Source organism: Hypanus sabinus, chromosome 3 (assembly GCF_030144855.1).
Source record: "Hypanus sabinus isolate sHypSab1 chromosome 3, sHypSab1.hap1, whole genome shotgun sequence".
In the NCBI taxonomy this organism is placed as follows: Eukaryota; Metazoa; Chordata; class Chondrichthyes; order Myliobatiformes; family Dasyatidae; genus Hypanus; species Hypanus sabinus.
The window spans coordinates 70,522,015-70,547,196 of NC_082708.1; the positions used below are offsets into that span (position 1 = coordinate 70,522,015).

The 25,182-nt window shown below is 38.4% G+C and overlaps 1 protein-coding gene across 1 annotated transcript in view; it reads left to right on the forward strand.

Moving 5' to 3' along the window:
• The window catches only part of LOC132390775 (centrosomal protein of 63 kDa-like), an 81,671-nt gene that overhangs the window by 42,746 nt on the left and 13,743 nt on the right, over positions 1-25,182 (forward strand). The window contains exons 8-11 of the mRNA XM_059963324.1: positions 13,484-13,598; positions 18,210-18,407; positions 20,473-20,559; positions 22,290-22,495. Of these exons, the coding sequence (XP_059819307.1) occupies positions 13,484-13,598; positions 18,210-18,407; positions 20,473-20,559; positions 22,290-22,495 (606 nt within the window). The remainder of the gene's footprint in view (positions 1-13,483; positions 13,599-18,209; positions 18,408-20,472; positions 20,560-22,289; positions 22,496-25,182) is intronic.

Below are 25,182 nucleotides of genomic sequence, written 5' to 3' on the forward strand. Positions count from 1 at the left end.
ATGGAGTTCAGAAGAATGAAAAGTGATCTCATTGAAATGATCAAATTTTCAAAGCGGCTTGATAGTGTACACACAGGGGAGATAGTTCCCTTTACTGGGCTGACAAAAGCCTGTGGTTACCTGATCAAAGTGAATGACTAGCCATTATGGATGCAGATAAATTTGTTCATCTGTAGGGGAATGAATTGTTGGAATTCTTGACCCAAGATGTCTGGAAATACTCAGTGATGAATATAACTAACAGCCGTGTTCAAGACACCTCAACCCCTCAGTGCTGCCGTCGGAGGTTTCCACCTGCTTCAAAAGTACAACAATCATACCAGTGACCAGGGACAACAGGAGGAGTTGCCTCAATGAATATTGCCCAGTTGAACTCACATCTACTGTGAGGAAGTGCTTTCAGAAGTTGGTCATGGCCAGTATCAAGGACCTGGACCTGAACCCACAGCAATTTGTCTATTGCCGCAATAGGTCTACAGTGGATACAATCTCACTGGCTCTCCACTCAGCCTTGCACTATCTGGACAACAGAAATACCAGTGCAAGGCTGCTGTTTATCAATTACAGCTTAGCGTTCAATGCCATCATACCCTCAGTACCAATCAACAAGCTCCAAAACCTGGGCCTCTGTACCTCCTTCTGCAAATGGATCCTTGACATCCTCATAAGTATGGATTGGAATTAACATCTCCTCCTCACTGACAATCAACACGGATGCACTTCAAGGATGCATACTTAGACCACTGCTCTACTCTCACTACACTCATAACTGAGTGACTAGACACAGCTCAAGCACCATCTAAAAAATTGATGATGACACAACTATTGTTGGCAGAGTGACAGGAGTGAGATCTATCAGCTGGTTGTGTCTATAACACCATAAGACATAGGAACAGAATTAGGCATTGGGTCCATTGAGTCTCCTTTACCATTCAATCATGGCTGATCCTTTTCTTTTTGAGTGGAGTCACAACAAAAACATTGCACTTAATGTCAGTAAGACCAAGGAATTGATTATGGACTTCAGGAAATGGAAGTCGAGGGAACACACACCAGTCCTCATCGAGGGATCAGCAGTGGAAGGGGTGAGCAGTTTCAAGTTCCTGGGTGTCAACATCTCTGAGGATCTATCCTGGGCCCAACATATTAATTCACTTACAAAGAGGGTATGACAGTGGCTATACTTCATTAGGAGCTTGAGGAGATTTAGTAGGTCACCAAAGATTCAAGCAAATTTCTATTGATGATCGTGGAGAGCATTCTAACTGGTTCGGTCACCATCTGGTATGGAGTAGCAGCCACACAGGATCAGAAAAGCAAACTCAGCCATCTCCATCAGGGACACCGGCCTCACCAGCTTCGAGGAAGGCCATGCCTCAGAAAGACGGCATCCATCATTAAGGACGCCCCATCACCCAGAACATGCCCTCTATTTATTGCTACCATCAAGTAGGAGGTATTGGAGCCTTGAGACACACATTCAATGCTTTAGGAACAGCTTCTTCCCTTCCGCCATCAGATTTCCAAATGGACGATGAACCAATGTACACTATCTCTCTTTTCTCTCTTTTTGCACTATTTATTTCATTTTTTAATATATACATATATTTCTTATTGTAATTTATAGTTTCTTTTATTAATATTATGTATTGCACTGTACTGCTGCCGCAAAACAACAAATTTCATGACATACTGTGTGTTAGTATTAGTAAATCTGATTCTGATATTCAAGAAGCAGATTGACACTGTAGATTTATAGATACGAATGGAATCGGGGGTTATAACCAGTGGCTTGGTAGTGTATCGGATAGTGCAATGCTCTTACAGCACCAGCTCCCTGAGTTCAATTCTGCCACTGTCAGTAAGGAGTTTGTATTGTCTCCCCATGACTGTGTGGGTGTCCTCCCACATTTCAAAGGCATACGGGTTAGTAAGTTAATTAATTACAGAGGTGTGATTGGGTGGGCCAGAAAGACCTGTTATTGTGCTTGATGTGTAAATAATGAAAAACAGGAGGTTTGTTCAGGAAAATGGAATGGAGATTAAAGATAAGCCGTGATTTTATTGAATGGCAGAGCAGATGCAAGAGACAGAATGGCGGCTTTGCTATTTCTTATTATAGCATTTCTCTTGCTCTTCTGAAGTACCGGTAGTTGTAAGACAAGTTATGAATTCCTTAGAAATGTGGTGTTGGAAGACTTTGGGCACCCAACAATGTGCTATATGTTCCTGAAAACTATTTAATGGTTTTTAAGGATACCATTCATCTGATATGACATTAGATCAAGATCTCATCTGCTCTCAGAGATAAGTAGCTTAGAACAGGTAGGACTGTTTTGTTAAAGTGTAGGATACTGGTGTTTAAAATTCTGATTTACTATTATCCTTTAGCAATACTAGAAAGGCAGACCCATCAAGATGCAATGTACGCAGTTTTGAGATGAGGAAATTAGTTGCCGTATTTTCCATATTAGAGCAGAGATTTCCCCCTAAACTGCTGATGTGGCTTTAAAGCATCCAGGGAATCCCCATGTTTTGAGTGCTTTGTACAAATATGCAAACAATTTTTCTTTGTAATTAATTGGATTTTGCTTAATTCCACAGGCCAGTTGAACTAGATAAACTTGAAAAGGAACTCAAGAGCACTTTGAAACAACTTGAGGCAAGCAGTGAGAATGAAACGGTGCTGCAGGCAGAGGTTATGAGATTAAAAGCCCAGTAGGTGAAGTGTTAAGATAATGGCAATTCTAAATGAAATCAAAAGCAAAATAACTCATTTTAAAAGTTCTTCTTTTTAGCAGTGCCAAAATTACTTGCAGGAAGGCATTTCCATAGCAAGCAAACACATGGAACTTCATTTGGTTCTTAAGCAAGTAACTGTTGTTATATTTGCTTTGATATATCTTTTGTTTAACATAAAAATGTTATACATGGATGTCCAATCTGCCGATCTAGTTAATGGCCTCCTGAGACAGCAAGATCAAAACCATGGTGACTCCTGCAACAGATCCTCATCAGAGCATGATCTCACTTATCCTATAGTTTTGGGGCTCAAGTTATCAACCATGCTGTCTAATGCCTTCCACTTTTGGAGCACGTGGCCAATTTACCCATGGCCTTTGTGGATTCTGTTGATGCCTGTTCACTTTCTTCAAGTGTGGTCAATCCCATAAGACATATGACACTGGAGCAGAATTAGGCCAATCAGCCCATCAAGTCTCTGCCATTCCATCATAGTTGATCCCGGATCCCATTCAATCACATACACTTGCCTTCTCTCCATATCCTTTGATGCCTTGACCAATCAGGAAACAATCAACTTCTGCCTTAAGTATATCCACAGACATGGCATCCACTGCCATCTGTGGCAGAGCATTCCACAGATTTAAAACTCTCTGGCTAAAAATATTCTCCTTATCTCTGGTCTAAAGGGTCGCCCCTCAATTTTGAGGCTGTGCCCTTTAGTTCTGGATACTCCCACCATAGGAAACATACTCTTCACAATCATAACCTTTTCAACATTCGGTAGGTTTCAATGAAATCCCGCTGCATTCGTCTAAATTCCAATGAGTACAGGCCCAAAACTGCCAAACGCTCCTCATATGTTAACCCCTTCATTCTCCAAATCATCCTGTAAACCTCCTATGGACTCTCTCCAATGATAATACATCCTTTCTGAGATATGCAGCCCAAAACTGTTGACAATACTCCAAGTGCAGCCTGACTAGCGTCTTATAAAGGCTCAGCATTATCTCCTTGCTTTTATATTCTATTAACCTTGAAATAAATGACAACATTGCATTTGCCTTCTTTACCACAGTCTCAACCTGTAAGTTAACCTTCTGGGAGTCTTGAATGAGGATTCCTAAGTCCTTCTGCACCTCTGATGTTTGAACCTTCTCCCCATTTTGATACTAGTCTGCACTATTGTTCCTTTTACCAAAACACACTATTACACATTTCCCAACGTTGTATTCAATCTGCCACTTCTTTGCCCATTGCTTCCTCAGCACTACCTACCCCTCCACCTATCTTCATTTCATCCACAAAATTTACCACAAAGCCATTAATTCCAAACCCAATTACCTCTTCGGTGGGATTACTGGTGAGGGGCTTATTCTTTGCATTAGATGCTTCCCACTATTTGGGCAACCTGGATAATGGGTTTATGTGGGTGGTATGATTATTGGCTGCCGTTTCCTGGAAAGTCCATGTAATTTTAAACTTGTGGTGGCTTGCCACATTTTGTGAATTGAGAGACTGATGTTGTTCATGACTTTTTCCATCTTGTGGGGGATATTGAAATTTCTGTACATGCCATGTATGGTGATACGATTTGAAGTTTGGAGCCCTTCAGCAGGTAGTCTTAAGGGTTTCTATCCTTGTCAGCCTGGGATCACTTCGCTGCATATCCATGATCCATCTGACACAATTGGGAACAAGAATACAAAGCAGCAGTTTGCAGCAGTGTTCAGTGGAGACTGTTTGGCCATTCACCCTAACAGTGCTTTAATGAGTTTCCAGATCAGGTTCATTCTTGTCTGTGCCTTTTTTAATTGATCAAGTTTACTGGAGGTTGGTTTGTCAAACACGTCTCCTCTCGGAGGCAGAAGATGCCTGGTTGAGAATCGCAAAGGTTCACTACCTATGGTTCTGGTTGTATCAACCATGGGAAATTCCTTTTCTTGATCTACTCTTTTAGACTCCTTGAAAATTCTGTATGTTTCAGTGAGGTCATCCTTCAGTCTGGTGCCACAAAGGTGCCTGTGGATTTTCTGTGAGTACTCTCGCTTTGCCTTCCTGATGGCACATGACAACACAGCACTCACTGACCTTAGAGTCATCTTATATCCAATCTGAAGGCAGTGTCCTGATCCCCAAGCAATGCATGGACTTCTGCAGTCAACCATATCTTCTGGTTTGCCCTGACAGTGTAGAGTTGTCCTCTACGGTATTGTCCTCTATGCGTTTTCCTATGTAGCTGTTTACTGATCCCGCATGTTCATCAATGTTGATGTGGTGACTGTAAATAGCTGCTTCTGTGAATATGCTTTTGAAACTGTCCTGCGGCAATGAGGTAGCACCTTCTGGCCAGGTCCTGATCTCCCAGTGAACTGGATTGACTCATTTAACCAGGACTTAGCAAAATGGACATGTGGTCTGAGTATCCGGGTTGAGGGTGGGGGCATCCTTGTAGGCTCCACAAACATTAGTATAAACCAAGCCTAATGCCTTCTCTCCTCTGGTTGAGAAGCTGACATGCTGGTAGAACTTTGGCAGGACTGTTCTTAAGTTGGCAAGATTGAAGTCACCAGTAACAATGAAGAAGCCATCAGGGTGAGTGGCTTCGAGGTTGCAGATGGTATTGTAGAGCTTCTGTGCATTCATGGCACTGGCATGGGGGGGAGACGTAAACAGTAACAACCACCATAGCAGTGAACTCCCTCAGTAAGTAGAAGGTCCTGCACTTTACCATTAAAAACTCTATCTGCCTCAAGCAGTGGGCCATTTCTACCAAGGCATACACACGCCAGTTCTTACTGATGCAGACACACAGACCTCCCCTGCGGATCTTACCTGAAAGGGGTTTAGACCTTCTAGCTGGATGGCCGGGTCTGGAGAGGTGTCCTAAAGCCAGGTTTCTGTCAAGATGATTGTGCAGCAGTCCCTCATCTCCCACTGGTTCAAACGCAGGAGCAGGTAGTCCAGTTCATTTTCTAACAATCGGACTTTAGCGAGAAGAATTGTGGGGAGCACAAGCCTGTATGGAACCACATTAAGTCGTGTTCGAGTGCTGACACATTTACCACGCTTCTGCATTCTCTGCTATAGGGGAGAGTTTCCTACAATTATATACAATTTACCTCTTCCCTCTCAGATGGGTTCAGAATTCAAGTTAATAATGATCATGTGACTCAGAACAGCAACTGCTGTCATGCATTAATTTTTAAAGTATAAGCCTGTTTGTGAGAGTGTTGCCCCACAGCCAGCCTACCACCCAGAAATCTTGAAATAAAAGCATAAAGACTGCCACAGATCTGCATGAATTGCTGCTGGTGGCCACAAGTGTTGAAAAATTACCCAGTACCTGGTGGGCAGCATGTGAATGCAATGTTTGACTCACTGTCCTTTTGGGATTCCAGTAACGCGGGCTCTTGGTAAAGAATTGTTTTGCCAGCTGGTTATATGTAACAAACTGATTGATGAACTTATATAACTTGAAACAGTTTGTGCAAACCCAGATGTGTAACAAAAATAGATCCATGTTAACTCTAGGTAAACTTATTTGCTCACTCCTTATGAGAAAACTTTTGTCAAGGGAGAGTTTTAACCTAATTATTCTGATGGCAAACTACTGGATCAGATTTGCCACCATGCTATGCCTGCCTAAGATACTTGCTCTAACTTTCAGAAATACAGACACCAGTCATATAATTACTTAACATAAACAATGGTTTATAAGGAATTATATTTCTGTTGAGTTTCAGGGGTATTTTGTAATTTAGTGGATATGTTGTTGCCATCAATTTTGTATGGTGCATAATTAATAATTCATATCAACAATTAATTTTTGCAATGCTGTTGGTTAATTAATTAAAAGGCTGTATTTTTCCTGTAACAAGAACAGCCTTAGTTAAGGCACAGTAGATCCAACCTTTCGCAGCTCTGCTGTCAGCAACCCAATTAAAATTTTCCATTATTTGTCCTTTGATTGAGGAACAGGAGATTAGTCTAAAATGCTTGGCTCCTAACAAGCAATTAGAGAAAAGTTTCAAATTATCGACAAATATACATTCTGGTGATTAATAAACACTACACGAGACAGAGAATTCAAACATGCCAGCTCAGGAGGTAGAGATTATATCACATTAAGAGAAATGCGTTAGGATGTCACCACAAGTTGGAGGATGTTTAAGAAAGATGTAGGATTGAATACTTAAAAATATTGCTTGAAGGATAAATTAGAAGGAAAATTATGAAATTAGAGCCTTTACAACCATGTTAAAAGAGATTAACAAAAATGAATGTGGGTTCCACAGAAACCGTGATGAGAAAATTATAATTGAATTATAATTCAGCAAAGAAAAGTTGAAGTCTTACATCCTCACTGCAGAAGACTCAGTGAACGTGGCAGAAATGGAGGGAAGCCAAGATCCTAATTACAGTGAGAAATAGATAGTAATAATTATCACCAAGAAGAAATTGCTGGATAAGGACTAGATACTTGCATCCCAGGGCTCCAAAGGTAGTATCTGCACAGATAGAGGGGCTCTGAAGGTGATAATGCACAGATAAAGGGGCTTTGAAGGTGGTATTTGCACAGATAGAAGATGCATTATAGATGATCTTCCAAAGTTCTACTGATTGTGAAATAGCTCCAGAGGCTAGAAGAACTAACGGTAGCATTGTCAATTACAAAGTCAGGGAGAGAGATAAAATTTTGGATTCATCTTTCAGAATATAGTAATGGCATATTTTAAAATTGTATCATGATTGGGTAGAGCTTTTATGAGAGGAAAATCTTGCTAATGGCTCCAGCAGAGTTTCTTGAGCAACCACTAGACTTTTTTTTCAATAGCATTTTATATGGTGTTCTAGAAAAGCTTAAAACATCAAAGACAGTATTGGCATGAATAGAGAAAAGGTTAACAGACAAAAAAAAAAAAATTAATAATAAATTGGTTGTTTTCAGGTTGGTTGACTCTCACCGAAAGAATGCCAAGGGTTCATCCTGGGCCATCAAATGACAAATTAGAATATTGGCATTTGGATTCAATACAAGTTTCCAATACAGTTAAGTGCTTGATGATGGATCGTAGAAGGATGGAGCCAAGCAGGGTTTGCTAAATAACTGCAGATAACTCGGATAAAGATTGGCAAAAAATTTTAAAATGTTGTAATCCTCAGCTAAGTCAAGTACCAATAGGTTTTTTTAAGATAGAGCTCCTCTAGGAGTTTTAGTAGTATTTTTAGAACATTGTTTAGATTTAAATGTGTATCACTGAAAATAATTGAACCGTGTTTTAAACTACTTTGTTAGCTGGAAGTGTCTTTAACTTGGTAGGGAGGGGACTCACCACTTGAAAGGTGGGCTTTGGCAGCACTAGACACTAGAAGAATGGAGAATAAATGGGAAAGTGAATCAGTCTTTGAAGATTGGATAGTTACAGTAAAATCTGTGAGAGTACTTGTGGCTCTTTAGATGAGATAAGGTTTAACATCTTCATCTGAGTTTAGAACTTCGAGGTCAGCAAACCCAAAGTCATCACCATGTGTCTGGGTGCAAAATAAAAGGATTTTCACTGTAATATGGTAAATTGATTCATTATTGCCACAAGTGCCAAGCTAGAGAGAAGTACTTTGTGTTTCATACAGACCATTTCAGCACATCAGCACATTGAGGTCATACAGGGGAAATGATAGAATGCAGAATATAGTGTGACAGTTACAGAAAATACGAAAGTTACCGTACCTGACTTCAGGTCTTTGTATCTTCTGCCCAACCTGTACACGTGACAATAAAACACTCACTGGCCATGCTGTTAGGTTCCTCCTGTACTCATAAAGTGGCCATTGAGTGTATGTTCATAGTCATCTGCTGTTGCAGACCATTCGCTTCAAGGTTTGACATGCTTTGTATCTAGAGATACTCTTCCGCCCGCCACTGTTGTAATATTTGGTTATTTGAGTTACTGTCACCTTCCTGTCAGCTTGAACCAGTGTGGCTATTCCCCTCTGACCTCCCTCACTCACAAGGTGTTTTTGCCCACAGACCTACCTCTCACTGGATGTTTTTCTTCGCTTATGCACCATTCTCTGTAAGCCCTAGAGACTTGTGCGTGAAAATCCCAGGAGATCAGTTTCAGAGATACTCAAACCACCCCATCAGAAACCAGCAATCACTCCACAGTCAAAGCCACTCAGTCACATTTCTCCTCTCTGGTGGATAGGGGAATCAAGGGATATGGGGACAAGGCAGGAACCGGGTATTGATAGTAGATGATCAGCCATGATCTCAGAATGGCGGTGCAGGCTCGAAGGGCCAAATGGTCTACTTCTGCATCTATTGTCTATTGTCTATAATTGCATTTATAGTTCCAAGGAAAGGGAACTAAGAATAATGTAACAAAACAGGGAGTGATACTCTGATTGAAGGGTGTTTTTACGTTTCAATCATCCTGTCAAGAAAACCTTATCAATGACTAGTTTGCTTGATATTACTATCTAAATCTCGCTCAAAAACTGAATCTATTTCATACACTGCTGGAGTTAGGAAATGAACTAATTCTGAAATATTAACATTGGTTGATAAAATTAAAGCAATTGATAAGATTTATTCAGTGACTCCCAGCAAAGAACTTTATAAAGAAAGAGTTGAACTTCAAATGGAGCATAGTTTGTTAATATCCTCTTTGATTGAAAATCAGTTAATTAAATCTAGAATCCAGTTTTATGTACATGGATAAATCTGGCAAATTATTGGCTAATCAATTGAAAACTGCTTCGGTTAAATGACAAATTCGTAAATGAGATGGCACTTTGACAATTGATCATAAAGAGATAAATAAAGCGTTTCAAGATTTTTATAATTCTTTATATCAATCAGAATTTGTTGAGGATTCTTCTATAATGGATGAATTTTTAAGAAAATTGAATATCCCAAAATTAACAACAGAAGACAGTATACTTCTAGACACACCTATTATGGAAACCGTAATAAAAGAGGCTATTTTTCCAATGAATTCAGGTAAAGCCCCTGGTCCGGATGGTTATACTGCGGAATTTTTTAAATCCTCTTCCTCTATACTCTCTCCTTGGCTTTGTAAAATTTTTAAAGATGTGTTAACTGCAGGTAAATTGCCACAATCTTTTTTTGATGCCTCTATTTCTTTAATTCTTAAAAAAGAGAAAGACCCCACTGAATGTGCTATATCCTATATCCTATATCCTTGCTGAATACGGACTTCAAGATTTTTAGTAAAATTTTGGCCACTAGATTAGAAAATATATTACCTCAAATTATCTCTGAAGATCAGACTGGATTTATTAAAAATCATTATTCATCTTTTAATATCAAAAAATTAATTAATATTATTTATACTCCTTCATCCAAAATACCAGAATGTGTCATTTCTTTAGATGCTGAAAAAGCGTTTGACAGAGTTGACTGGCCATATTTATTTAATACATTGCAGCATTTTAATTTTAGTTCAAAATTTATATCATGGATTAAGTTAATATATTATAAACCTTTGGCTTCAGTTTTTATCAATAATCAAAGATCTCCTTTTTTTTCCCAGTTATTCTGTGGTACGAGGTAAGGCTGTCCTTTAAGTCCTTTACTATTTGACATTGTTTTGGAACCTTTAGCTATTGCCATTCGTGAATCACCTAATATTTTGGGTATTACCCGTGGGGAAGGGACTTATAAGTTATCATTATATGCTGATGATTTGTTACTATACATATCTGACCCTGAGAGATCTGTTCCTGCTATTTCATCCTTGCTTGCTCAGTTTAGTAGCTTTTCTGGTTACAAACTGAATTTTAATAAGAGTGAATTATTTCCATTAAATATGCAAGTTCCAATTTATAAACACTTACCATTTAAAGTTGTCACAGATCATTTTACTTATTTGGGTATTAAAATTACCAAGAAACATAAGGATTTATTTAAAGTTAATTTTTTACCTTTAATTGACCAAATTAAGCAACTTGTTACCAGGTGGTCCCCATTACCTTTGTCACTAGTTGGTCGAATTAATGCTATTAAGATAATTGTGCTTCCCAAAATTTTATATTTATTCCAAGCATTACCAACTTTTATTCCTAAATCTTTTTTTGATATTATTGACTCTAAAATATCTTCGTTATGTGTGGCAGAATAAAAATCCTAAACTAAGCAAAAAATATTTATAGAAGCCTAAGAAGGAGGGTGGTTTGGCCTTGCCAAACCTGAGATTTTACTATTGGGCAGTCAATATTCAATATTTAATATTTTGGACACAAGAATCGATTATAGCATCTTGCCCACAATGGGTAAATTTGGAAAGTAAATCGGTACAAGACTTTTCATTGTTTTCAATTTTAGGATCTTCATTTCCTTTTTCTTTATCTAAATTGAATAAACAAATAACTAATCCTATAGTTAAACATACATTGCGAATATCTTTTCAATTTTATAAATTTTTTGGCTTGAATAAGTTTATCTTAACAAGCCCTATTATATCTAATTTTTGTTTTCGGCCCTCTTTTATGGATCAAGCCTTTGTATAATGGAAAACAAAAGGTATAACATGTTTTCGTGATCTATTTTTAGATAATAGTTTTATGTCCTTTGAACAGCTATCTAATAAATAGAATTTACCTAAAACTCAGTTTTTTAGATATTTGCAAGTTAGAAATTTCTTGAATAATATGTTACAGTCTCTTCCGAAATTATGTCCAATGGACATTACGGAAAATTTTTTAGCTCTGAATCCTTCCCAAAAGGGTTTAGTAACCACCATTTATAATATGATCATGAAAATACAACCAGAAATATCAGAAAAAATTAAGGAGGAATGGGAAAAAGAACTTCATTGTCTTTTACCCACTGAGTAGTGGGAGAAAATTTTACAATTAGTCAACTCTTCTATTTGTGCTAAACATGCCCTAATACAATTTAAGGTTGTACACAGAGCTCATATGTCCAAGGATAAACTTGCTCGATTTTATTCTTATGTTAATCCAACCTGTGACAGATGTCATTCTGAAGTTGCTTCATTGACCCACATGTTTTGGTCTTGCCCATTTGCAAAATTATTGGAAAGATATTTTCAGTATTATTTCAACAATATCAGATTGCAACCGCATCCTATTACTGCAATTTTCGGTTTATCGATGGTAGATAATAGTTGTTTATCCCCCTCAGCTCAATGGATGATTGCATTTGTTACATTAATGGCTAGAAGATCTATCCTATTGAACTGGAAAGAAATTAATCCTCCAACTATATTTCAGTGGTTTTCTCAAACTATCTCTTGTTTGAGCTTAGAAAAAATTAGAAGTGTTGTCTTTGATTCTTCAGTTAAATTTGAAGAAACTTGGAGACCATTTATCCAACATTTTCATATCAGTTAAACTGACTTTTCCTAAACCCTGCTTTTATTATCCTTAATTATTTGGATGGAGGTATGGAGTTATTGATGCTACTGTGTATATTTGACATAATGCAATGGCCCATGTTGGTTAGGTTTTTTTCCTTTTCTTTTTTGGGGATTTTTTTTCTTATTTACTGCTTTTTTTGCAATTACTATGAGTTTGGGAGGTTATTACATATGGATTATCATCTATCTGAATGTATACTTAACCTATTAATTATGTACTCTCAAAATCTCTGTATTCATGTTTTATTTATGTTTGTTTAAAATTAATAAAAAGATTTAAAAAGAAAAAGAAAGAAAAACTGAATCAAGCTCATAAGTAACTGGTTAATTATCTCAAAGCTCATTGTGACCTGTGGCTACTTATCCTATTGTACAAAATACTGGTGTGAATGCGAATATACAGGTGGTCGTGTTGACCATTTGGGTAATGGAGATTCATACTTCTAGAGTTCACAGAGTACCCAGAAATCTGAGATAGGGAATAAACTTACTCTTACAGAATTTTATGTGTGGGGAATAAAGTAAATAAAGAAACACAAAGTATTTTTTCAACTCATGTTTATTGAATAAGTGATGTGGCTTCACAGTTTCTTGGAATGATAACACAGGGCTTATGTGTGCTTCAAATTAAAATTCTACCAGAATCTGTAAAACTTAAACTTACATTTGACTGAATTTTCCAAAGTACATTTGCAGATATATTCAATCACATTGTTTTCCTGTTACAACTTTTAATATATCCTTTTTTTAAACTAATTCTTCTTGGACTTTATCTGGAACTCTCCTAACATTTATAAATTTAGTGCTATTATTAATGGATTGAGCTATGAATTAAGTCCTTGACACAAAAGATCTTATTCATCTGTAAACTTTTCTTATTTAATGTTATGTATTCACGCTGGCAACGTGGTTGTATTTTTACGATACAGGCCCAATGCTGGCCTTAATGACCGTTGCAATGCCACGCTGAATGGTATAGTTTTTCTCAACCTTGGAGATCATGCACTAACTGATCCAAAATAAAGCCAGAAATTTCTTGACAAACCTTGCAAATTTTTGTAATCAACTGAAAAAAAGGATTGTAATAATTAATACAATGATTTCTTTAAAGTTTGAAGTCATGTTTTTATTATTAAGAAAAGTTAGCTGAAGTTATTGAATAAGCTCGTTGACAACATTTACATGGATAGAGGGTAAGTTTCTCTTACAATAATGTTAAGCTCACATTCAAGAAGAAATGTTTAGGTTAGGATCAAAATCTTTCTAATTTCCATAAAAATAAAACTATTTCTTAAGATCACATGGAATTGAAAATTTGCATTATTTTGTTGTAGGCTTGAATTATTACAAAGACATTGTAATCAGCAGAAGGATGAGCTTGGCAGAAAGGATGAAGAGTTACGAAGACTGCAGAATAATCATGTGGACAGGAACAAGGAAAGCAATAAAGTATGTTAATAAACTGCTGTAGTGTAAGTTAAGACTTTTTACATATTACACCAGTTTGGTTTGTGATATTACACACCCATGAAAATTTACAATTTGATTTTTTTTAACTGTGTTACTTTTCTACAAGTTGATCACAACCAGAAATCCAAACAGCAAAGTTACCTTCAATGTCAATTGAACAGACCTCTTGACCTCACCATTGACCTCATTCATGGCTTATCAACTGCCTGTGCTGCATTTTCTCTGTAATTTCAACACTATATGTTATTGCTTTTCCCTTGTACTGCTGCCTCAATGTAATGATGTGTTAAAATGATTTGTATGTGACATGCAAAACAAAGTTTCACTGTACCTTGGTAAATGTGACAATAATGAACCAATTTTATTTGGAAACTTTTTTTTTGCCCTAGTGCTTATGATCAGGTTTCTAACAATCATGAATTCAAAATGACTCCAAATTCAGAGACAGCAAAAAATTAATAGTGATGGGAACTCAATATAGAGTGTTACTGATTGTTGTATTTAATGCAATACACACAAAATGCTGGAGGAACTCAGCAGATCAGGCTGTATCTATGGAAATGAATAAACAGTTGACGTTTCAGGCTGAGGCCCCTCTTCAGGACTGAAAAGGAAGGGGGAAGGTGCCCGAATAAAATGATTGGGGGAGGGGAAGGAGGCTCACTGGAAGGTGATAGGTGGGCCCAGCTGGGTAGGCAAGGTGAAGGGCTGGAGGAGAAGGAATCTGATAAGAGAGGAGAGTGGACCATTGGAGAAAGGGAAGGAGGAAGGAACACGGGGGAAGTGATAGGCAGTTCAAAAGAGATAAGAAGCCAGAGTGAGGAATAGAAGAAAAGGGGAGGGACAAGGAAAAAATTACCCAAAGGACAAATCAATATTCATGCCATCAGGTTGGACTACCCAGATGGGATATAAGGTATTGTTGCTCCACCCTAAGGGTGGCCTCATCTTGGCACAAGGGGGAAACCGTGGACCGACATGTCAGAATGGGAATGGGAAGTGGAATTAAAATGTTTGGCAACAGGAAATTCTGCTTTTGGCAGATGGAGCATAAGTTGTTAACAAAGCTGCCCCCCAGTTTATGACAGGTCTCACGAATGTAGAGGGAGCCACATGAGGAGCACTGGATACAATAGATGACCAGACAGGTTCACAGGTGAAGTGGTACCTCATTTTCATTTTTAGAATCATTTTATTGGTACATTATCTTCTACAGCTATAGAATGATACAAAACTTCAACAAATTAATATGTATACAATTAATAGAGCTGAAGAAAAATGAAGCTGATCCTAATATATAAAAAATGGGGAAAAAATTATATGTAGGGAAAAGAAGGGAAAAAAAGAACCTGGCCTAACTAAAAAACCCCCACTAACTACAAAAAAAGAGGGGAAAAAAGCCATTAGGAATCAAACCCCCCCCCACCGGAGCAATATGTTTAACCGTCATCTAAATATATAAAGAAAAAGAGTCATCAACCACCACCGAAGGACGGAATGGAGGTGAGGGGAGAGGCTTACAGGTAGTTGCACCATTTAGGATGCTTGCAAGGGTAAGTGCCAGGAGAGAGATTAGTGGGGAGGGGTGGATAGACAAGGGAAATGCAGAGGGTGGGGCAGCGAAGATGTGCTTAGTGGTGGGACCCCTTTGGAGATGACGGAAATTGCAGGGGATGTGGAGGCTGATGGGGTGGGAGGTAGGACAAGAGGAACTCTCTCACTGTTAAGGCAGCAGGAAGATGGGGTATTTGGGAAATGGAAGGGATGAAGGTGAGGACAGCATCAATAGTGGAGGAAGGGAAACCCTGTTCTCTGAGGAAGGAAGACATCTTAGATGTCCTGGAAAGGAATGCTGCATCCTGGGAACAGCCAGGGCAGAAGCAAAGGAACTGAAAAAGGGAATAGCATTTTATTGCTTTATTTAGTAACTAAAAATGCAAATTATACTAAATAGTAACAAGGCCACAGCAATATCAGAAAGGATGGAACAATTACTCCATTGTAGCTGCTGTGGCCTAACTTCTGAACACCACATTCATCCACATGTATCCTTTCTTCATCCCTTTGTACCATGTCACCAGCTATTAAACCTCCCAAAGGAGCCCCAAGAATTGCACTCTGAGTTATTTTACTAGGTCCTGATGATGGGTCTCTTCCTGAAACACTGCCTCTTTATTTCTTTCCACAGACGCTGTCTAACCTGTTGAGCTGCTCCAGCATTTTGTCAGTGTTGCTCTGGATTTCCAGTGTCTGCAGAATCTCTAGCGTGTGTTATTTTACTAGCAGCTCGATATTTTTGGTGTATTTTGTTGTGTTGCGTTCTCAGTTAAATGATATGCATGTCCTCTGCTGCAGATCAGGATTAAAAGGCAGTCAGGGTCATTTGTGTACTTGTCTACATGTGACAATAATAAATCAATTACAATTACAATTAAGATACATTTAAAAGCTTCTTATGACTGATTTAGCAGACACTATATCCCCCTTCCCTTTCTTCCATGATCTTGCGCACTCTTCTGTCAGATATCCGCTCCTCCAACCCTTTATCTCTTTCACAATCAACTTCCCGACTCTTTACTTCACCTCCCCCCTCAGTTTCTCCTATCACCTGCCACTTTGTACTTCTTCCTCCCCTCCTCCCATCTTCTTGCTCTGACTTCTTTTCTTGCTTTCCAGTCTTGAAGAAAGGTCTCGACCTGAAACGTCGATCAAATCATTACGCAGTTGATTGAGGTAGAACAAGGTAAAACAATAATAATGCAGAATAAAGCATAACAGCTACAGAAAAAGTGCAGAGCAGGTTAACAATAAAAGGCAAAACCATAATGAGATAGAGTTCATCTTGTCAAACTAGGCAACCATTTAATAGTCTTACGTCAGTGGGTAGAAGCTGTCCTTAAGCCTGGTGGCAGATGCTTTCAGCCTCTGTATCTTCTGCCCAATGGCAGAGGGGGAATGGGAGACTGAGCAGGGTGAGTGGGGTCTTTGATTATGCTGGCTGCTTCACTGAGGCAGTGAGGAGTGTAGACCATTCCCTGGAGGGGAGGCTAATTTCAGTGATGTGCTGATCTATGTACAAGTTCACTGTGGTCTCTTGTGGTCATGTGCAGAGCAGTTGCCACACCAAGCTGTTCATCATCCAGACAGGGTAATGTTTATGGTGCATTGGTAATGGCCGATGGGGACATTGTTAATCTTCTGTAGCCTCCTGAGGAAGTAGAGGTGTAGAGAACTTTCTTGGCTGCGGTGTTTTTGTGGCTGGATCAGGATAGGCTATTGGTGATGTTCACTCCCTGGAAGTTGAATCTCTCAACCTCAGCACTGTTGATGTAGACATGGACTTGTCAAATGCCCCATCCCCAAAGTTAATGGTCATCCTTTTTTCAGTGACACACACAAAATGCTGGAGGAACTCAGCAGGCCAGGCAGCACCTATGGGAAAGAGTAAACTGTCAATGTTTCAGGCCAAGACCCTCCATCAGGACTGAAACGTCAGCTGCTTACTCTTTTTCCATCCATGCTGCCTGGCCGGCTGAGTTCTCCCATGTTCTGTGTGTATTATTTTGATTTCTTGCATCTGCAGATTTTCTCTTGTTTGAGACCATCCTTTTTTGTTTTGTTGACATCGAGGGAATGGTTGCTATCATAACACCATGTTTCTAAGCTCTCTATCTCCTTCCTATACTCTGACACAATGTTATTTGAGAAATAGCCAACCACGGGGTTATCATCCACAAACTTGTAGATCATGGATCCCTGCCCTTTTTCATGCCGTGGACCAATACCATTCAGCAAGGTGACCATGGACCCCGGGTTAGGAACCCTTGTTGTAGATAAAGTTAAAGCAGACAGTCATGAGGGTACAGTGAGTAGAATTGGAAACTGAGGAAGCAACCTTGTTGGAACACCAGTCGTGAGTGTAATCGTGGCAAAGGTGTTGCAGCCTATCCTGACTGATTGTAGCCTGGTGGTCAGTAAGTTGAGGATCTAGCTGCAGAGGGAGGCATTGACTAACAGGCTCCAGAGTTTGGAGATGAGCTTGCTTGGAATTACAGTATTGAAGGTGAAGCTGCAGTCAATCATCTGATATAGGTGACTTTATTGTTGAGATGCTCCAGAGATGAGTGTTGGACCAGGGAAATAGCACCTACCATAGACTTGTTTTAGACAGTAGATGAATTGCAGTGGGTCGAGGTTGTCTGGAAGGCTACAGTTAATAGGTACCTTGACCAGCTTCTCAAAGCACTTCATCGTGGTAGATGTCAGAGCCATTGGGTGTTGGTCATTAAGGCAAGTTATTTTGTTTTTCTTAAGTACCAAGGTTGTAATGGATTTTTTGCAGCAAGAGATTGAAGCAGGGAGAGGTTAAAAAACATTATTCCTATTTTGGATTTGAACTAAAGTACCAGAAGGGAAAGGATAACGTTCTCATTGACCTTCTAATTATGAAATCTTTTTTTCTATCAATGTAATATTGCCAAAGCTGTTGTTTTTCCTCAAAATGTAGTTGCTTAAAGTGGCAATATATTAGGAAAGCAGACTTGTGATTTGAAAAATACTTTGAACATTTTTTTTAATGTCCTGTTGCAGTTCAGGAATTGCATCTGCGAGAAGGAACAGTCACATATCTCTGAGTTGATGGGAATTAGAACAGAGGTCTCTAACCTCGCTAGAACACTTGATCAAAAAGAAATCACCATAGCAACTGTCACAGAGAAAACTGCTCATCTGGAAAAGCAACTCAGCACTGAACTGGAAAAAAAAGATCAAATTTCAGTTGAATATTGGGTCTGTAAAACTACGTATTCACATGTGATAACCAACTAACAACTAATCAAAAAATGAATCTTTACTCTAGAGGTGAACACAGGATATTGTCTTGCAGATAAATTAACTTTTCAGAAACACGGTACTAAAGGTCATGTTATATTTTGTGTTTTCTCTAATATTATGTATTTTCACCATTTATACATAAACTTTGACTAAGTATTGTACACTTTCGAACCTTTTTAGTTATATCTGTTAGTGTATAGAACTTCATTGATCACTGTCTTTATTATATCATTCTTCATGTTGCTTTTCTTTTGCGCTGTCAAAGCATCTGAAATTGGTCATGTAGAATAGTGAAGTTTGATCCCATTAACTTTTCAGAAGTTTTGTCGGAGTTATGACGTTTGAAACATAGAAACATAGAAAACCTACAGCACAATACAGGCCCTTTGGCCCACAAAGCTGTGCTGAACATGTCCTTACTTTAGAAATAACCTAGGCTTACCCATAGCCCTCTATTTTTCTAAGCTCCATGTACCTATCCAGGAGTCTCTTAAAAGACCCTTGACGAAGGGTCTCAGCCCAAAACGTTGACTGCTCATTTCAACGGATGCTGCCCGACCTGCTGAGTTCCTCCAGCGTGTTTGTACATGTTGATTTGACCTCAGCATCTGCAGTATATTTTGTGTTTCCTAAAAGACCCTATCGTTTCTGCCTCCACCACCACCGCCAGCAGCCCATTCCACGCACTCACCACTCTCTGAGTAAAAAACTTACCCCTGACATCTCCTCCAAGCACCTTAAAAGTGTGCCCTCCTGTGGCAGCCAATTCAGCCCTGGGAAAAGCCTCTGACTATCCACACAATCAATGCCTCTCATTATCTTATACACCTCTATCAGGTCGCCTCTCATCCTCTGTCACTCCAAGGAGAAAAGGCTGAGTTCACTCAACCTATTCTCATAAGGCATGCTCCCCAATCCAGACAACATTCTTCGAAATCTCCTCCGCACCCTTTCTATGGTTTCCATGTCCTTCCTGTAGTGAGGCGACCAGAATTGAGCACAGTACTCCAAGTGGAGTACAGGCTTGCCCTGCTATCCGAAAGTAGAGCATTCCTATGAAACCTTTCGTAAGCCAAAATGACGTAAAGTGAGGGACCAATTACCATTAATTTATATGGGAAAAATTATTGAGCGTTTGCAGACCCAAAATATAACCTACTAAATCAAACCAAATAGCACATAAAACCTAAAATAACACTAACATGTAGTAAAATCAGAAATGATATGATAAATACACAGCCTATATAAAGTAGAAATAAAGTATGTACAGTGTAGTTTCACTTACCAGAATCAGGAAGATTTAACCAAAACCAACTTGTAGAAAAAAAATCAGCACGTACACGCATGCGCACACACCTGCCCGTGCAAGGCTTCACAGTCATGCTAGTCTTTCTCGGGGTAAACACAAGTTTAAAGCGGGCGCCTATTTTTGTAAAATCGAAAATCCTTTTCAGATTTCTTTCGGTTAGCAAAAACAGGTACTAATGTTAGTCTTTCGTAAAAGCGAAGTGGCGTAAAGCGAACTTACATGTAGCGGGGTACACCTGTACTCCATAGTGCTATGCTGAAGGATATTTTCAATTAGGAGTCTTTTGACAATGGTTGCTGAAAAGTATTCTTTGAAATTATTCCTATCAATGAAAAGCCATAAGGTGGAGTTCAGAACCAGATTAGCTTTGCAGACTAAAAGCAAGCAGTTTGCCTACAGTCTGTAACAGATCTGCCAAGAAACAGATATTAACATGAATAAGCATCATACAGATTGATCTTTGATTATGATGTAAAAGTGTCATTATCTGAAATGAAAGCATAATAATATGTGGGTGCTTTGATGAATATGCTTGATAGACTTTGTTCTTTGTGTCATTCTTTTTAATATTCAAGAGTACTTCCTTCCAGTGTTTGTAACCAAATACAGTGTCTGACACTGATGTGTGTGGAATCAGAAAGTTACCCATTTGTTATGTGAATTAACTCAATTTTAAAAATTGTGTAACTCATGTTTGTATCCAAATTCCAGATGGTCGTGGACCAACTTGAGTCTCTTAAAGAGGAGAACAAAGACTTAAAAGAAACATTGCAAAGCTTGGAGGGCAACCGATCGAAGGTAAATAGAAATGAATGTGAAAAATGAGCTAGTGTTATTGGAGAAGATATTACTATTTTTAAAAATCTATAAAAAGTAGAGACTACCAACAAGAATAGATCAAATTTCTCTATGCTATGAGGGGTGATTGATAAGTTTGTGGCCTAAGGTAGAAAGAGATGAGTTATTAACTTCAAACTTACTGCACAATCACTGAAAGAGTTGAACTGAATGTGCATGTAAAGAGAGCTCTATAACTCATCTCCTTCTACCTTAGGCCACGAACATCAATCACACATCTGTGGACACTTTCTGGAGGTCCAAGATCCGTATGCTCCACGACCGCTGGACTAAGTGTGTACATGTAGGAGGGGACTATGTTGAAAAATAAATGTGCTTGGTTTTCTAAAATCGACTCCTGCCTTAGGCCATGAACTTATCAATCACCCTTCGTACTTTAACATGTATCTTTGCTCTCTGACCACGAGCTCTGTGCAGTGTTATTCAACTAAAAGGATGGAAGAATGGATCTAACTATCACTCATGAATGCCACATAAACGAGTCTGACTACAAAAATGTATTTGGAGTTTATATTTAATTTGGCATTCAGCATTTCACAAAAAACACTTATCACTGCATAAGGTTGTTGTAACAATATTGTTAAACTGGTGATTCCAAAGTGACCAAAGCACAAAATGTCAGCTGTCTTTTTTGGACTCCCACACATACATGGTGAAACGTGAACGTTGAAGGCACTCTGAGTCTTATGAGCCTCTATTTTTGGTCTCACCATTAAGCCTGTGAAGAGTTGGGATTCCCTGAATAGACCTTCTGGACACAATTGACATTCAACCCTCAGTTTCATGCTGGGAGAATTTACCATTTCACCACTGAAATGTTAAGTTCTTCATTTTACTTTCTTCTAATTATTTAAGTATTTATTTCTTTTAGTGTGATTATATTTTTAACATTTTTATAATGATTCAGCTCTGTCTTAGTAAATGTCTCAGTCAGAAAAATCATTGACACTATTTTAATATAGAAAACACAGCAAGTAATGTATACATAGCACGCTCTCATGAACATGAATTTGGTTAAAAATGGTTTCATTTTCCCAGGCTCTATCTTTGCATGTTTTCAGCTTATGAGGCAGCGAGAGATAAAGGTTCCTGAATACTTGCTATACTTTGGCTGCACATTGGTTCTTGTTCTCTTTTTCATTCACCACTAAATTCTGGCACTTAGCAAGCAGTGGGGTCCATATTTCCGTCAGTTGTATACATGCCTAATCCTGATGGAAAACTGCGGAGACAAGGGAGATTACCATGCCTCATCCTATCATTACCTGTTCCTGATCTGTTGTTTTTTTCACCCCCGAAAGAGACCTTCTTGAGAATTGAAGAGTGCTGAGTTTATTTAAAAACAGCATTTAACACTGTGTATGTGAAGCTCCTTAAATAATAGATTGACAGACTAAAGTTCAATATAATTCTTCACTGCCACATTGCTTGTGACTAATGTCATTTTATAGCTCTGTTGGTTCATAACTTCTATTGTCTAAATTTAAGCAATTTATTTTATGAAGACACAACTGTGTGGTTTGATTATAGTTCTTCTGTCACATTTTATGAAAAAGCAACTTAGAAATTTACAGAGAAACATCAATAAAATACTTTCTGCTCATTATTGATTGAACAATCATCCTGGTTAAGATTGATCATATTTCAGTACATTTATTATCTCCTTGCAGATAGAAAATAATCAACTGAAGGAGCTTCAGAATGCTTATGCAGCCTCTATCCATAAACTGGGTTCTGATAATAAACTGTTACAGAAGGACTTGGTAAGACTAAAGGCAGAACTGGAAACATCTGCAAGGACTAGCAAGGAAAAATATGAGGCAGCTCTCCGACATACACAGTATGCTATGGCAGAGCTGAAAGAACATGAAAACAGGTAAATATGGGCATTTCCATGACTTTGTTGCAGCTGTTTTAGAGCATATACTTAGGAACTAGAGTTTGCCCTCTTTTAGTATCTTAAAAATGCTGCATGGATATTAATGTCCCGTTGGATCCCCTGCATAAAAATCATGAATTAGGGCAGTAGTGCTGTGATCATCTGCACAAAGTTGTTCCCAGCAGGAACTGGATGAAGATGTTATGGCTGCCATGTTACAGTCATACTGGTTGCTTAAAGTACTTTCCCTGTGACATCCACTGTACAATTATATAAAAGACTGGAGTAGAGGGGAGGAAAATTGTGCAAGGGAGAGGACACAATCAATTCCAGTGTGATTGGGCAGCCCCTTCTGATGGTCTGCCCCAATTAAGTTCTGCCCTGTCTGTGGGGTCACACCATTGCACATGCAGGGTGATCAAGGTTATCGTTCAGCTCAGATATTAGTTGAACAAAAAGGTTGTCAGTAGTGAAGGAATTTCTATGATTTGTAACTTCAAAGCATTAAGCTAATTCAAAGGAAGACACGGGTGTCTGAAACATGAGTCTAACCATGTTTACTTCAAGCAAGATAGGCTCATATCGTGGTAGGATGATGATGTATGAAATTCATCTATTTATACATACAGCCTACCATGAATACTTAAACGAATAGGAATGCTTAATCAAGCAACACATATGTAAGATTACTCAAGTATTATTGAAATATAAACCAGAGGTGCCTTTTCCATTATCCTAAACATTGAAGACTGAGCCTGACAGATGCTGTTTGCAGAAGATAAATATTATATTGTTGACCAAACCCCACATGAGGTTTGTTTGTGAATATTCAATGATGATTGTTTGTTGCTTCTAAACCTCCAATTTATGTCAGTAAGAAAGAATAATCTCTTACCAAAATAATCTGGAATTTTGAGAGAAACATATGCCTTTACAAAATAAAGTATCAGGCAAATTACTATACTTGGTTTAGATGGATCAACCCAATCCCCAGCTCGTAATAGTAAATCTGTGCAATTAATCTTCCACACTGCATTTGGGTTTGAGTGATGCCATTAACTCGTAGGATTTTACAATATCTGTCACCTCATTTCACAGCTGCAGTCATTGATCGCTCAACCAATTTCAGGAAAACAACAGCTGAATTAAGATGAATTTTACGTAGAGAAACATATGCTAGTTTACCAGTTGATATGACTTCACTTGGAAATAATAGTTTGTGCAAACTACCCAGATAAAACCATTTTAAAGCACAATTTGCTTATGAAACATTTGGCAAACTGATCCATTTTCTAGGCCAGGATATTTAACTTTTGCAAACACAAATTCCTTTTTGTCATTAAGGTATACATATCTCAGCATCAGTGGGATCAGTTTGTAGCTTTTTGTACTGTCTTGTGGTGCAGAGCGAGCTACAGATTTGGTACCAATAATATTAGTGATATTATTTGAGAAATGCAGAAACATTTTCTATTAAGTGTGCTGAAGTACATATGAACATATGAAGCTCTCAGTAAAATTAATGAATAAGTTTTATTCATTCTAAAGGATATATATTGGATGATACATTCCAATCCTGTAATAAAATATAAAACCAACTCATTCAAATACTCTGCCCTTTCAACAGTGTATCTAATGCAAGATTACTGGCCTGCACTGGACAAAGTCGCTAACAGTTATTAAGCCTTTGAGTAAAAGGGAAATATTTCACTGATTTAGTAGACTAAAAACATATAGAATTGATCTACATGAGATTTCCAATTTATCAGGGTTGAGGCAGCGCATGCTAAGGCCCTGAGCAACACTCAAGGGACACATAGAAAATGTCAACAAATTTTTTTAAAGATCTGGTACTACAAGAGCTTTATTGGTAATAAGTATTTGGACTCTTTCAAGCTGGCCTAGTTAAAATTCCCCATTATGAATGGGAAGACATCAGGATGTGTTGTATCATGGCTTCTTAATAACGGTTTCATGCATGCTATCATATATGCATTTAATATAATTTTGCAATAGTCATTTTCAGATTCAAATTTAGAATTATCAAATTTCATATTTTTCCCCAAGTTCCTATGTCAGATTTGACACAGATTTTGAAACCTTTCAACTTTGGAAAAAAATTTTAATTGCTTGGCTCTCTGTATTTGCTGCAGCAGTAATAATCCCATTGCTCAGACATACTGCAACAACTGTATGGTTTAAAACAACTTAGCTGGTCACAATCACATCATCTGTTAGCATTTCACAGACTGTCTGAACATTGTTTGTTATAACAGTGCTCACATTTTAAAAGTAACTCATTTTCTATGAACATTCTAAATGGTGAAGGATACCGTCCAGATAGTCTATCTCATAGGGCAATAATTTTTTTTTCTGTACACTTAGCTTTAGAATTTTGTTTGCAATTGGGTTTTAAGTCCAGCCATAACACATTTGGGACTTTTTGCTCTAAATTCTGCAACACATTTTGATGCACCATCAATAACTCTCTGAGACGTGAGGCGAGATATAGGCTTTTATTGGCTGGAAGAAAGAACAAGCAGCAATTGACCAACACACTGCATCCTGGAGACTGAGGCCGGGGCGGTGACTCCAATCGCCTTTATACCGGGGTCTGTGGGAGGAGCCACAGTCAGTGGGAGGGGCCACAGGAGCAGTCAGCAGGTGGGGGCGTGTCCAAACAG